General features: G+C 34.2%; 1 protein-coding gene across 9 annotated transcripts in view; it reads left to right on the top strand.

Moving 5' to 3' along the window:
* Window positions 1–4,448, top strand: part of LOC131070973 (psbP domain-containing protein 3, chloroplastic) — a 167,998-nt gene extending 163,550 nt beyond the window's left edge. For 3 of the 9 annotated variants that reach the window (XM_058006684.1, XM_058006682.1, XM_058006681.2), the window contains exon 10: window positions 1,850–2,607. In XM_058006684.1, the coding sequence (XP_057862667.1) occupies window positions 1,850–1,915 (66 nt within the window). In that variant the 3' untranslated portion in view covers window positions 1,916–2,607. Of the gene's footprint in view, window positions 1–1,849; window positions 2,608–3,996; window positions 4,157–4,255 lie in introns of those variants that run through there. The other 6 variants (XR_009112455.1, XR_009112454.2, XM_058006685.1 and 3 more) reach the window with 4 other exon arrangements.
* Window positions 4,449–14,902: the final 10,454 nt, after the last annotated feature.

The raw sequence follows: 14,902 nt of genomic DNA, 5'->3' as shown, positions 1-14,902 counted from the left end.
TCATAGACTACTAATAATACTACTAAGCTCATTAGAATTTGGAGGAAGAGACATGATGGGTCCACCCGAAACCATTTCTACACCAAGCCCAATGGGATGTCTACCATAGCCCTCTTGCTTGCTTGGCAGCTTGTACCTGCTTTCCCCATTCATGTCTCATCTTCCTGAAGACACATGCCCTCTTGAAGGATCAGGGGGAGGTTTTAAGGGGGTTACTTGACTCTATAAGTGCCCTCTTTGTCCTAGGATGCAATGGTCCTACTAGGATGGCCTCCTTACTAGCCCACTTGCTACCCATCTCTTATCTGCAGGCCTTCTCCCACAAGAGGGTCTTCAAACAAGTATCTATGGTTAGAGCAAGGAAATTATATATTCATCATTACACAGCAAGTCTGATTGGTATGTGAATCTCAGTCATAGAAGACATGGAATAAGGAGGTAGGGTAGGGTGCCCTAAGACAGTTGTTCTCCCTCCATGTAGTCCTACACCACACATCCATGGCTGGATATCCTTGTGTTTATTAACAGTCCCTTAACGTAGGGTTTGGAAGGGAAATTGCAATAGGGTGCACTTAGCTGTTCTCTACCTATTTGCCACTGTAGCAGGGGGTCCTATAGCTGTTCTCCCTTAATTGCAGATTCCCTTCCTTCACTTTGACAAAATGTTGTAGTATTCAATGTATATTTTAATGCTTATTAATATATCACAGATATGTGCAATAAATTCATATATATAAAACTAAACATAGTTTCTGTATTACAACAGTGGACTGAAATATTAACACTTTGTACTCTGATCTGATTATCTGTTACAACATTCAGTATTCTGTATTTTATCTCCTGTTCGATCTGGATATTTTCTTATTATTTTATTACTGTCTTTGTTTCTGATCTGACCCTTATATCAGTTTCAGGGCTTAGTCAATCTGCCTGAATCTGCAATAGATGCACATATATACTATTGTTGTGTAGTCACTGATTGTTGCATGATTTAATCTGTCGTCCCTTATGCTGCTCTTAATATATTATCGTTGCTGCTCATTGCTTACTGCCCCTAGGATTTATCTCTGCTTATGTTTGCTGTTCAATCCTAGAATATTTTATTCCATTCTCTTGCACTTAACTCTATTCTGCCTAACCTTCTTTATACTCCACTTTATCCTTCCCAAGTGTGGTGACTTCTCCCCCACGAGAGGTGCCCCATCATGAGTCGGCCTTCATTAATTTCTTAATATCCTTTAATGTATTTGGATTCTATAAAGGTTGCAATCATTGCAAGATGGGTCGACCTTCTTACAAGGTTATGAGTCAGCCTTTCACATATATTTTACTGCCCAAATTTACTGGTCAAAGCTACAATACATTGTTGCCCTAGGGCAGCTCTAAATTCATTCTGCCCTAGTCGGCCCTATACCAGCAATGCATTGCCCAGGTTTAGGTATTAGTACTGCTGCGGTAGGTTTGTTGAAGTCTTCATGGCAGGGGGCATGACAGGTATAGTCTCTTGAAAGTTGTACTTATACCCCAGTAAGAATGGTAAGGCAAGTTTCAAATATCATGCAGTAATAAGACAAGAAAAATTAGATATATACACGCATTGACATACATAACATCATTCACACTTCATCAATGCCCAATATCTCATTATGTGGCACATGTAACAGTTCTTTATTCAATATATATAGGTCTCTGATACAATATTCCATTACTTTCTCTTACCACAATATCTTATCTCTTTTTCTTTTTCTTCTTCTTGTCTACTTTTCTATCCCTTCTTGTACTTATATTTGTATATAATTGTAGGAAAATGTGTACCTTGCCTTTGTGATGTCTTTTGGATTTGCTGCAGGTCAGCTCTATCTATCGAATTTCACTTGTAGTAGATTTAGCTCATCCTTTGTTCACATCCTGCTAACACTATGCAAACTTGATGAGAAACCTCGTCAATTTGATTGTGAGAAAGGGAGGATAGAAGGCTCTCAAAGCTTGAAGAGTAGCTTCCCACCACAATTAGTGCAAGAGTATGAGAATGGGGTGGATAATAGTGGCTTACAAAGAGTGATATTGTCTCTCACAGTTGAAAACCTCAGCAAGTTACTGCAAGTCGGTAAGGCTCAGCAAGTCACAAAACACTTGCTAACAAATTTCACGAGTACTTACCTGAATTTTCATTACTAATTACAAGTCCATATTGAAACTTTTCTGTAGGTGGAACAACACACAAAACCCTCATCTTTTGTCATTTCATCATTTACATTAATTTGACTTTGATTCTTTGACAACATTATATTGATTTATTGATGGTTGGTTAAAAGCTCTAAAATTATGAAAAATTGCATGCACTTGAAGGTACTTGTGACCTGAAACATCTTAATTTCGTCTTGGTGGTGGGGTCTCCATACCTTGACCATGCCCTATATTGTGAGAGGAACATACTTTGAGTGCTGCCCTTTGACACTGCTAGGGACTGCCAACCTCGAACCCCAATCTTGTTAAAAAGGAAAAAAGGCAAAACTTGTTTTGGGCTTCATCAAATGGAAAAGCTGCATTTCCCCCCCTTTATTTGACTTGAAGAACAAAAATAACATTTTTCTTTATTTTTAGATATATTTAATGGTTTTTAGTTTCCTAAGTTTTTCTTGATTAAATACTGAGCAATGAATGCTAGTTATATGTTTGGTTTGCCTAGTTAATTTTGATTATGAGTAATGCTACGATGATCAAAATAAATTCATGTTCTCTAACTTAATTGTCCATGTTTCTCATGCATTATTTAAGTTATATATATATGCCTGGGTTTTTGCCAAGTCTTATCAAATCTGAATCAAAATATAGGCTTGCTGAGTTTTTGTTGAGTCTGAGCTTGAAACTACGGTATCACTTATCATTTTATCTCCATTTATCTATTCAAAGGATGCTTTATTCCTACAATAACAAGAAAAATTAGAATGGAGTGCCCTGTAAAGCCAAGAATAAATGTCTTTTTTAGTTCTTACATTCACTTTGAGTAGAAATTCAGACAAATGCTCCATTTTTTGTAATGGAAGCACTGTAAGAGTGTTTTCTAAAATAAATTTGCAAGCTTGCTATAATATTCTTAAGATCATTGGTAGGAAGTTAATGATGGAAGTAAACAATTTTCTTAACATAACTTAGCAGTCTAACTCTGGCAAGGTCTTCCTAATCCAAGATGATGATTTTAACCTAGAAAATCGTTGATTATGGAGCTCTATAATCAGGAGCTTTTATTTTGTATTCAAGAAAAGCTTGAAATTGTTTGTTGTGATCATAGAATAAGAGAAACAAAAAATATATTAATACTCACAAGTGACCAACTTAAAATTACATTGGTACAATAGGAAAGTATCAGAGTGAAAAACCATCTGTCATAGAAAACAAAGACTATGCCTGCAATACTAATGCTTTCTTTACATGCTCCATGAAAATATAATTTTCTCGAAGGGAGTTGGGAATTAACCGCTTGCACCCAACTTGGTTTTGTTGCATGATGAATTGGGCTAGCCTTTCCTTCTGTTTATAAGGAATAAGGTTAATGGGTGAAGTATATCCTTTGTTTTAATTTTTTAAACTAAATACAAGGAGCATCAAGGTCAACATTGTTTCATATTTGATGATTACTGATTTATCATTGATCTTACTAACAATACTTTTTGCATTATTGTTCATATTCTTTGTTTGTTCTATTTAGTATGTACTATATTCTTGCCAGAATCATGACCAATGTTGCATTAGTATATATGTTACCTGATGATATTATATTATGCCTATTTTATTTTTACTTGAATGATGAATGTGCTATATCTTAAGCATACATTCATATCAAATCATAATTAAATGTATTGTTACAAATTGTATGCATAGGCGCATACATGCAATAAATATTTTTTTTATAGTTTACTGTTCAAGTTATTTCAGCTGGTCTATAATCATGATTTTGATGAATTCAATATGTGCTAATGTCCTATTTATGTGTAGTCCATTTCATCTTTCAAGATGATTTAAAGGAATGTTTTATCATCAAGTGAGCCATCGGGTATCCAAGCAAGGAAGATCACTCATTTCAATGCAACAAGGTTTAAAATACTAAAATGATTAAATCCAACATTGATACTAATAAAGTTATTCTCTTATTTCATTTGTCTTTCTGTTTTGCAAGCATTTGTATTATTAAGCTTTGTAATCAATGTTTCTAACCGGTGGTATTTATTGTTTGTTTGTTTGGGTTATGATGAAGGTGAATACAATTTAGTAAGATTCTCATTCGCAAAAATAATGAAGATTGAGCATAGATTTTCATATGAAAGAAATCTTCTTGAGTAATTTTCACATGTATGTGGCAATCTCATGTATAAATTGTTTACAAATACATGCTCTAGTTTGCGAGAGTGTTATTATCACTAAGAAAAATCAAAATTTGCATCTCCAAATACTCTTGAATAGTGTGCACAAATTTACATGCTTTGGATTATTTTATGGTCTATTTTTTTGTTGCAACGAGTGATTTAGTGAATCTAGTTGTCAAAAAAAAAATCCTCTAGTTTTTTGTAATGAAGATTTTCAATTATTTGTATACATGAAACTATGATGGATATCTCAAAATAAATAGCAAAAGTGGTTGAGGGATAATAGAACCTAGAAGAGGAGGTTAGGAAAAGTTGTTGAAAATGAACCTTTAAATTTTGGTCTTAATTTTGTGTGTAATTCCATTAATGTTGTAGGTCTTGTGCCAAGTTTCATGTAAGCGTATTAATATAGAGTATATGTCATATATTGGTGTAGACATCTAAAAATGGTCAACGCTTGCGGAGTCATACTTTAACATCTGCGCATTGCCTTATTTTAGGGTTTTTGCGTCGCATTAACATTTCTTCTATGTTGCGCACTTGGTCTTTATCATTTGCGAGCATCGAGTCCTTCTTCTACATTCCTCATTTTTCTCGCTTTCAAATTAGGTCTTGTCGATAGCAATCTTCAGTCATGATTTTGGTCGATCTTATCCTGTCGCATCATGGTGCGTGCTCATTTATCATCATTTTGGACATCGTCAATCCTAATCGATGATAGAATTAGGGTTTTGTCCTCTTGTCAGCCTTGTCATTTTGCGATCGATTTGTCATCGATCCTTGTCCTTATCAATCTTGTCATTTTGCGATCGATTCGTCATCGATCCTTGTTCTTTTCAATCATGTCAATTTGGATCAATTAGTCATTGTTCCTCGTCAATTGGCGCCTATCAATTTGATCTCTTTGTCAATCTTGGTCAATTTGTCAACCAATCTCAATCGTTTATCAGCATTGGTCCTTTGTCAATCAAAATCATGATCGAATCGACATTAATTTCTTGTTGTCTTGACCTAATTCTTTGTCCTCTTATTTCTAGGATTTTATGATTTATTCATTTAATCTTGATTGTGATTTTCCCTCTAGGTTAAATAATTTATTTATTTATCTTAAGTCTTCTTGTCACAATTAAATATTTATTTAATTGGCTAATTAATTCCCCTTCTTTTTGTGAATTAATTAATGAATGAAAAATTATTAATTAATTCACCTAATTTTTTAATTTCATCAATTTCTAATTTCCTAATTTCCAATTCATCATTTCTAACCTTATTTATTAATTGCTCTTAATTCCTAATTTTCTATTTCTCCTATTTTCTTCAATTTTTCTAATATTTCCCCTAATTTCATGGGAATGGCATTTCAATTTTGTTAATTTGTCATAATTTGTCAATCAATCAATCTTGCATGTCAATTTGTCATAATTTGTCAATCAATCAATCTTGCATAGAAAGTGTCAATTTTGTCATAATTTGTCATATTTGTCATTCTTGATTTGAAATTTCCTTTCAAATCTCCTCATGCTAATCTTGTCATCTCTCCAATTTGTCTATAAATTGGATGATTTTTCTTCAATCAGAGAGAATCAATCACTCTTCTAGTATCCTTACGCTGTCATTTCATCTTGTCAATTTTGCTTTCATACTATGCTTTTGCACTTGTAGGTGAGATCCACAAACAAAGTAATTTGAAGGAGAAATAAGGACAATGGAGAATTATGGAGGAGATATTCGTGTTTGTAATGGTTTGCATTTAGTTTGATTATCTTGTCTTCATATCTCTATTGAATGTTTTTTAGGATTTCTTATCATTGCAATCTAGTTTTTGTGATTGAGCTAGTTTAATGTCTATTGCTTTGATGAATTCCAAATTCCTAGCTACAATTGATATGGATGACCTTTGAAGCCTAACAAATTTCAAATTATTGCATAAAACCTAAAAAAAAATTGGCTACAAATCAAGTCAACTATTAATGTCTAATGTGAGCATTCTATAGACCTTAGAATATTGTTAGTTTGTCAAATAGCTGGCCACATATTACACATAACCAATGACAAGCAACATATAAATTACTCGTAACTTATGGTTGCTAGTATGCATGTTGGCAATATAGCATTATAACAGACAATGAAAGATTGTTGACATTTCAATAAGGATATTGAGAAGGTGGTTGATGATTATGGATATAACTGATTAAGGATGTTTACTATCTTGATATTATTATTTTGCCATTGATGTCAAGAAATTGATTTTCTAATTCAGTATGATGTTGCCATATCTTGAGAAGTATGATTTGAAGAATATAAAAATGTCGATAAAAGACATAGGAAAGATTATGATGAATAAGAGGATGAATAAGGTATTCAATGGGCAACTATTACCGAGTCAGACAATGATGAGATCATGATGTTTAGATTGTTTTAACATCATACATATGTTGTAAATTGTAAGGTTAATACCATACTATGTTACCAAGCAAAAAACTTAGTTGGTAAACCCTAAGGTTATCGCTATCGGTTAATGAAGACGGAATGTCTACCGAGTGAATTTTAGTATTTACCGAGTTATAACCGAGCTATAACAGAATGCATTAAAAGGTTACATGTGTTATTTAATGAAAGAAGCTGATGAGCTGGAACTGATTAAATGATTGGTATGTCGTAAATAAAGTTTGTTAATGAATCTATGGCAAAGGAAAGTCGGCATGAAGATCTACAGCGCAGATTGAATCGCAATACCCTAGCACAAGTTCCAAGAAATATATGCAAGTTCCTAGGCGGGGTAAAACGTTTTCAGATTGAAAGATGCATTGAACCTGGACAAGATTGAAGATCTGATGGCTATGATTGATCATGGGAAATGTGATCAAAGAGATTAAGCAGTTAGCTAATTGTTTATAAACAAGGAACTGTTGATAAACAATGCATGCGGGCAAGTGTATGCACAGGGATGCTACATAGTGATTATCGAGCACAAAAGCTTGAAGATCTGTTTGAATAACTGAGTATAGAAGCCCAGCAGATGGACAAGATTAGTTCTATGTCTAGATTGTATTGAACAAATAAGAATCTGCTTTAGCATTTTAGATGTGAAGTTGCAGATAGATTTTTATTACTGTTATTTTGTGAAAATGACAGAAAATCTCTTAACCGAGTGGACTTAACAGTCTTATTTGTAAAACCCTCTAGCAAGGTGACATTTTGATTGAATGTTTGAAATCCTTTAACAAGGTCACTTCTAACAAGGTGAAGATCCTAACAGATCTGAGGGAAATCCCTTAACCGGGTCACATCTAGCAATGTGTTTGTAATCTTTAACAGGATTTGCTTTTAACCGAGCATACTCTAGAAGAGTATATTTCTTAGTGGGTTTGAAATCTCACAGTGGTTTTTCTCTATTTGGGTTTCTACGTTAAATCTAGTGTTATGAAGTTTATGATGTTTATATGCTTTTGAGTTTGCATGTTTAACAATTTTTGTTATATTACTGAAGTATATGTTACCGAGGTTGAATCTGATGTTTTTCTAGAAGATTAAGTTTGTATGATTCACCCCTTCCCCCCCCCCGCCCCATCTTGTTGGCTATTGGATCTATACTTACATTAAGTATCAGAACTATCAATTGGTATCAGAGCCTTGGACTCTAGAAGAAAAGTTTAAAGGCACTTGAGTTAAAGATCCAAAGATGTATAAAAGGGATGCACCGAAGCTGAACAAGTCAAGTTTCTCTATATGGCAGAAAAGGATGAAGCTGCATCTATCAGGAGTTGGAGAGTATGCTGTATACTATCTGGAGAATGATTTTGTTACACCGAGAACCTATCCATTGACTATCAAAGAGATAAAGGCAAAGCAAGAACATATCCAAGCAATGATTGAAATAACATCTGCATTGACCGATTCAGAGTTTAATGATCTAGAAGGCTGCAATGATGCAAAGGCAATGTGGGATAAGCTCATATCAGTATATGGAGGAGATGAACATGTTCAAAGAGCAAAAGTAGATAGTCTAAGAGGAGAACTTGAATTTATGAGGATGAATGAAGGTGAGAACATAACTCAGTACAGTACAAGACTAAAGGAGATTGTCAATCAAATCAAAGGAGCAGGTGGAACTATTGAAGAAAAGGATATAACAAGTAAGTTGTTAAGAACCCTTCTACCAGCTTATGCAATCCGAGTCTCTGCAATCAATGAATTAAGGTCTGTACCTAATATGTCAGTTTCTTTAGATGCTACTATTGGCAAGCTACATGCATTTGAGTTAAGTAACTTTGATAGCAGTGGATCTTCGGTAAATAAAGTTGAATCTGCATTTAGTTCTTTTCATCTCGATGAATCTAATGATTTCAAAGAAAGAAAGTATAAGTACTCTGAAGGAGATCACAGTGGAGCAAGTGAAAGATTTCGTAAGAACATGGAAGAAGTACACAAACTGTATGAGGAAATCAGAAAGTAAGAAGAGTTTGAAGCACTATTAGCCAAAAGGTTACCGAGAGGCAAAGGTAAGTACAAAGGAAAACTACCTTTGAAATGTTTCAATTGTGATAAAATAGGACATATTGCTTCTAACTGTCCTGACAAAGATTCTACTGAAAAGAGAGATTACTTAGATGACAGACAAAAAGATAATCATTACAGAGGACACCGAGACTTCAGAAGAAGAGATAGAAAGACATGCTTAGTAGCCGATGAGGAATCCAATGATGATAAATCAGATGAAACTGATACAGAGGAAGTAGTTTATGTGGCTATCAAAGATGGATCAGATGAAGAAATGTATGAAGAAAAAGCCCTAATATCTCACATAAACACTAATGATTCTTGGATCATAGATAGTGGATGCTCACATCATATGACAGGAGATAAACACAAGTTTGTTATATTAGAAGATTATGATAGAGGCTATGTTAGATTTGGTAATGATGCACCATGTCCGGTGAAAGGTAAAGGATCCATAACACTTCTTGACAATGCAAGATGCAATGATGTTTATTGGGTTGAAGATTTGAAATACAATTTGTTGAGTGTAGTACAGCTAAACAACACAAGTTACCGAATAGAATTTTAGAAAGGAATTGTCAAAGTTCATGACAAGAATGGAAAGTTAATTGCTACCGGGACACAAACAAAAGGTAACACATTTCACCTTGACTCAACTTGTAACAAGTGTTTGTATGCAAAGATAGATGATACCTGGTTATGGCATAAAAGGTTTTGTCATGTAAATTTTGATAATCAAATCAAAATAAGTAAGAAGCACCGAGTAAGAGGTCTACCGAGTCTTGAAAAACCTGAGAATGCTATGTGTTGAGGATGTCAGATGGATAAGATGACAAGATCAAGCTTTACAAGTAAGTCTTACACTTGTAAGGGAATTTTAGATCTAGTGCACACTGATCTTTGTGGTCCTATGAAAGTTCAAAGTTATTATGGTGATAAATATTTCATATTATTTGTGGATGACTATTCAAGGATGATGTCAGTAATGTTTTTAAAAGAAAAATCAGAAGCTTTTCAAATGTTTAAATGGTACAAAGCAAGAGTTGAAAATGAAACAGGAAGACAACTGAAATTTCTTAGATCAAATAGAGGAGGAGAGTTCACATCTGATGAATTCAACTTATTCTGCAATGATCATGGTATTAGAAGACAAGTCTCTGGACCGAGAACTCCACAGCAGAATGGAATAGTTGAGAGAAGAAACAGATCTATTGTGGATTGTGTTAGAACACTGATGATTGAAAAGAAAGTGCCACAAACATTTTGGAGAGAAGCAATAAGCACAGCAGTTTACACCCTGAATCGAGTACAATTGAAGAAAGGTACTTTGAAGACACCATATGAAATCTGGTATGATAAGAAACCTAATGTTAGTTATTTTAAAATCTTTAGAGGCAGATGCTATGTTCACAAAGATGATAGAAATGGCAAGTTTGATCAGAAAAGTGAAGAAGGAACATTTCTAGGTTATTCTTCTAGAAGCAAAGCATTTAAATGTCTGATCAAATCATCTAACAAAATAGTAGAAAGTGCAAATGTGAAAATTGATGAATTTGCAGAAAGAAATGATGAAGGAAATTCCAAGGAACTAAAAGACTATGATGAATTTGTCTATGTTCAACCGAGAAGTCTTACCGAGAAGATTGTTGAAGAAAATGAAGAGAATATTCAGTTACCGAGTGATGAAGAAGATCATACAGAGCCTACTGAGCCTGTATTAGCCAAGTATGTCAGAAGACATCATGCACCAAGTCAAATTATAGGAGATAAGAATGATCCAGTGATGACAAGGAACAAACTGAGACAGAACACATGTCTGATATCTAAATTTGAACTGAGAATAGTGAAAGAGGCATTTAACAGTGAAGATTGGATAAATGCTATGACAGAAGAGATTGATCAAATCAAGAAGAATGACACATGGACACTAATCCCAAGACCGAAAGACAAAAATGTAATCGGTACAAAGTGGATTTTCAGAAATAAGCTAAATGAAAAAGGAGAGGTCATTCGAAACAAAGCAAGACTAGTTTGCAAAGGTTATGCTCAAGAAGAAGAAATTGATTATGGTGAAACTTTTGCACTTGTTGCTAGACTTGAAGGAGTAAGAACATTGTTGGCATATGTTGCTTTCAAAAACTTCAAGGTATATCAAATGGATGTCAAATCTGCATTTCTGAATGGAATATTAGAAGAAGTTTTTATTGAACAACCTGGAGGATTTGTTGAAGACAATAATAAAGATCAGGTATGTAAACTGAACAAAGCTTTATATGGTTTGAAACAAACACCTAGAGCATGGTATGAAAGATTGCACTCTTATTTGATTAAGATTGGTTTTATAAGGACAAGTGAGAACAACAATATGTACATGAAGAACGATGAAAATGGAATATTGATCTCAGCCATATTTGTTGATAATATTATATTTTGTGGAAATGACTCTTTATGCAAAAACTTTGGAAATGAAATGAGCAAAGAATTTGAGATGTCATTAATCGGTGAGATAAAGTATTTTATAGGTTTACAGATACTGCAAATGAAAAATGAAATTTTTATTACTCAATCCAAGTACATAAAGGAAATCTTGAAGAAATTTGGAATGGAGGATTCAAAACCAGTAAGTACTCCTATGACTACCAACTGTAAATTATCAAAGAATGATGAATCTGCATCTGTTGATGAGACACTTTATCGATCCATGATTGGAAAGCTACAATATGTTGTTCACAGCAGACTAGACATAGCACATGCAGTAGGTATAGTTGCAAGATTCTCTGCAGATCCTAAGGAAACACATATGGCAACAATCAAAAGAATTTTTAGATACTTGAAAGGCACTGAAGATTATGACTTAGTATATCAGAAAGGAAATGATTTTGATTTAAAAGTTTATATTGATGCTGATTGGGCAGGCAACATTGATGACAGAAAAAACACAAGTGGAGGAGCTTTCTTTTTAGGAGAAAGACTAGTGAGTTGGCTTAGCAAGAAACAAGGATGTGTTTCACAGTCAACAGCAGAAGCTGAATATGTTGCTGCAGCATTGAATTGTACCAACATTGCATGGATCAAACAACTGTTGGAAGGTATAAATGAGAAAGTTACCGAGTCAGTAACTATATTCTGTGACAATACTAGTGCCATTAACATTTCAAAGAATCCTGTTATGCACTCTAAGACAAAGCACATCTCTATCAAATATCATTATCTTAGAGAAGAAGCTCAAGAGAAGAAAGTGGTGTTGGAGTATGTTAGCACAAATGAACAAATAGAAGATATCTTCACCAAGCCACTACCAAGGGACACTTTTGAATATCTCAGAAGTAGGTTAGGGGTCCTACCCCTATCTTCTACTCACTGACCGAGTTCGGTGAAAGCATCAATCCGATGACTCTATTGAATATCTTTTAGGAGCTGATGTTGATTTACACACCTTAGGATGTTTTCTAAATGTGTACAGGAAATATTACAGGAACCAATACAGGGAACAAGAATTGAAGACAAAATGCTCTAACCGAGATTGAATTGACACATTACAGCAAGAAATCACTTCATACAGGAAGAAATTATGTTTTAGTTCTTTACTTTTTGGCATTGTTGTCAAAGGGGGAGAAGACTAATAAAAAGGGGAAGAAGACAAAAGTTTGGAAAGAAGACTGAGAAAAGAGGAGAAGTCTAATGTATGGGGGAGAGCATTTCAGCATTTCAGAATCACAACAATCCGAATCTTTTAAGGTCAAATCAATTGGTTTTGCCATCAATGCCAAAGGGGGAGATTGTTTGCAATATAGCATTATAACAGACAATGAAGGATTGTTGACATTTCAATAAGGATATTGAGAAGGTTGTTGATGATTATGGATATAACTGATTAAGGATGTTTACTATCTTGATATTATTATTTTGCCATTGATGTCAAGAAATTGATTTTCTAATTCAGTATGATGTTGCCATATCTTGAGAAGTATGATTTGAAGAATATAAAGATGTCGGTAAAAGACACAGGAAAGATTATGATGAATAAGAGGATGAATAAGGTATTCAATGGACAACTATTACTGAGTCAGACAATGATGAGATCATGATGTTTAGATTGTTTTAACATCATACATATGTTGTAAATTGTAAGGTTAATACTATACTATGTTACCAAGCAAAGAACCTAGTCAGTAAACCCTAAGGTTATCGCTATCGGTTAATGAAGGCGGAATGTCTACCGAGTGAATTTTAGTATTTACCGAATTGTAACCGAGTTGTAACCGAGCTATAACAGAATGCATTAAAAGGTTACATGCATTATTTAATGAAGGAAGCTGATGAGCTGGAACTGATTAAATGATTGGTATGCCATAAATAAAGTTTGTTAATGAATCTATGGCAAAGGAAAGTCGGCATGAAGATCTACAGCGTAGATTGAACTGCAATACCTTAGCATAAGTTCCAAGAAATATATGCAAGTTCCTAGGCGGGGTAAAACGTTTTCAGATCGAAAGATGCATTGAACTTGGACAAGATTGAGGATCTGATGGCTATGATTGATCATGGGAAATGTGATCAAGGAGATTAAGTGGTTAGCTAATTGTTCATAAATAGAGAACTGTTGATAAACAATGCATGCGGGCAAGTGTATGCACAAGGATGCTACATAGTGATTACCGAGCACAGAAGCTTGAAGACTTGTTTGAATAACGGAGTATAGAAGCCCAGCAGATGTACAAGATTTTTTCTATGTCTAGATTGTATTGAACAAATAAGAATCTGCTTTAGCATTTTAGATGTGAAGTTGCAGATAGATTTTTATTACTGTTATTTTGTGAAAGTGACAGAAAATCTTTTAACCGAGTGGACTTAACAGTCTTATTTGTAAAACCCTCTAGCAAGGTGACATTCTGATTGAGTGTTTGAAATCCTTTAACAAGGTCACTTCTAACAAGGTGAAGATCCTAACAGATCTGAGGGAAATCCCTTAACCGAGTCACATCTAGCAATGTGTTTGTAATCTTTAACAGGATTTTCTTTTAACCGAGCATACTCTAGAAGAGTATATTTCTTAATGGGTCCGAAATCCCACAATGGTTTTTCCCTATTTGGGTTTCCACGTTAAATCTGGTGTTATGAGGTTTATGATGTTTATATGCTTTTGAGTTTGCATGTTTAACAGTTTTGGTTATATTACTGAAGTATATGTTACTGAGGTTTTTATAGAAGATTAAGTTTGTATGATTCACCCCCCCCCCCCCCCCTCGCCCCGCCCTCTCATCTTGTTGGCTATTGGATCTGTACTTACATTAAGTATCAGAACTATCAATGTATCCTTTTTCAAATGTACACGTTGAGTTTTAATATTGCATGGTTAATGTAGAGTGCTCCAAAATGGCATTTTTATAAATGCAACTCTCAAAGTAGGAAGGCCTAGTTAGCTTGGTATCAAGGATTTCCTCATCAAAGTGAATAAAATAATAAGCTTGTTCTATAAAAGGTATTACATCACTTGTTCAAGATTTATTTCCACATGAATAGCATAAACTATAACAAAGACGATCTTTCACTTGGCTCATTTGTCATACAATTGGGGTGGCTCTTTGGTTTCACTCATTAGGTTGGAAATTCTAGTGAGTTGGATAATAATTCACCTTAGAGTTGATGTTACTCAAGTTCATCCAAAGGATTTGTAGGGGACCTTCCTAAATACACTTTATTGAACCATACATGAAGTGTTTATACTAGGATGTCAATGTTTTTAGAGCTAAGAAACCTTTATCTATGTACAATCAAGTGGAATTTTCACTAATAGCTACATAATTTGAGTGAAACCAAGATTGTGAGCCCTTTTTTTGCATTTGTTGTGCTTTTGGATCGCTCTTTGGTTGTATTCACAAGTTTGAATATTCTAACTAATTGGATTATAATTCACCTTAGAGTTTATCCTTCTCAAGCTCACTCAAAGAGTTCTGATTTACGCTTAAGACACTTTTTTGCAACATATTTGAAGTGGTTGTTCTAAGATGTCAAGTCTTTTTGGAGTTGGAAACCAT

Source organism: Cryptomeria japonica, chromosome 4 (genome assembly GCF_030272615.1).
Source record: "Cryptomeria japonica chromosome 4, Sugi_1.0, whole genome shotgun sequence".
Classification (NCBI taxonomy): Eukaryota; Viridiplantae; Streptophyta; class Pinopsida; order Cupressales; family Cupressaceae; genus Cryptomeria; species Cryptomeria japonica.
Note: the sequence above shows the minus strand (reverse complement) of the source record. Positions and strands in the feature narration are given on the sequence as shown.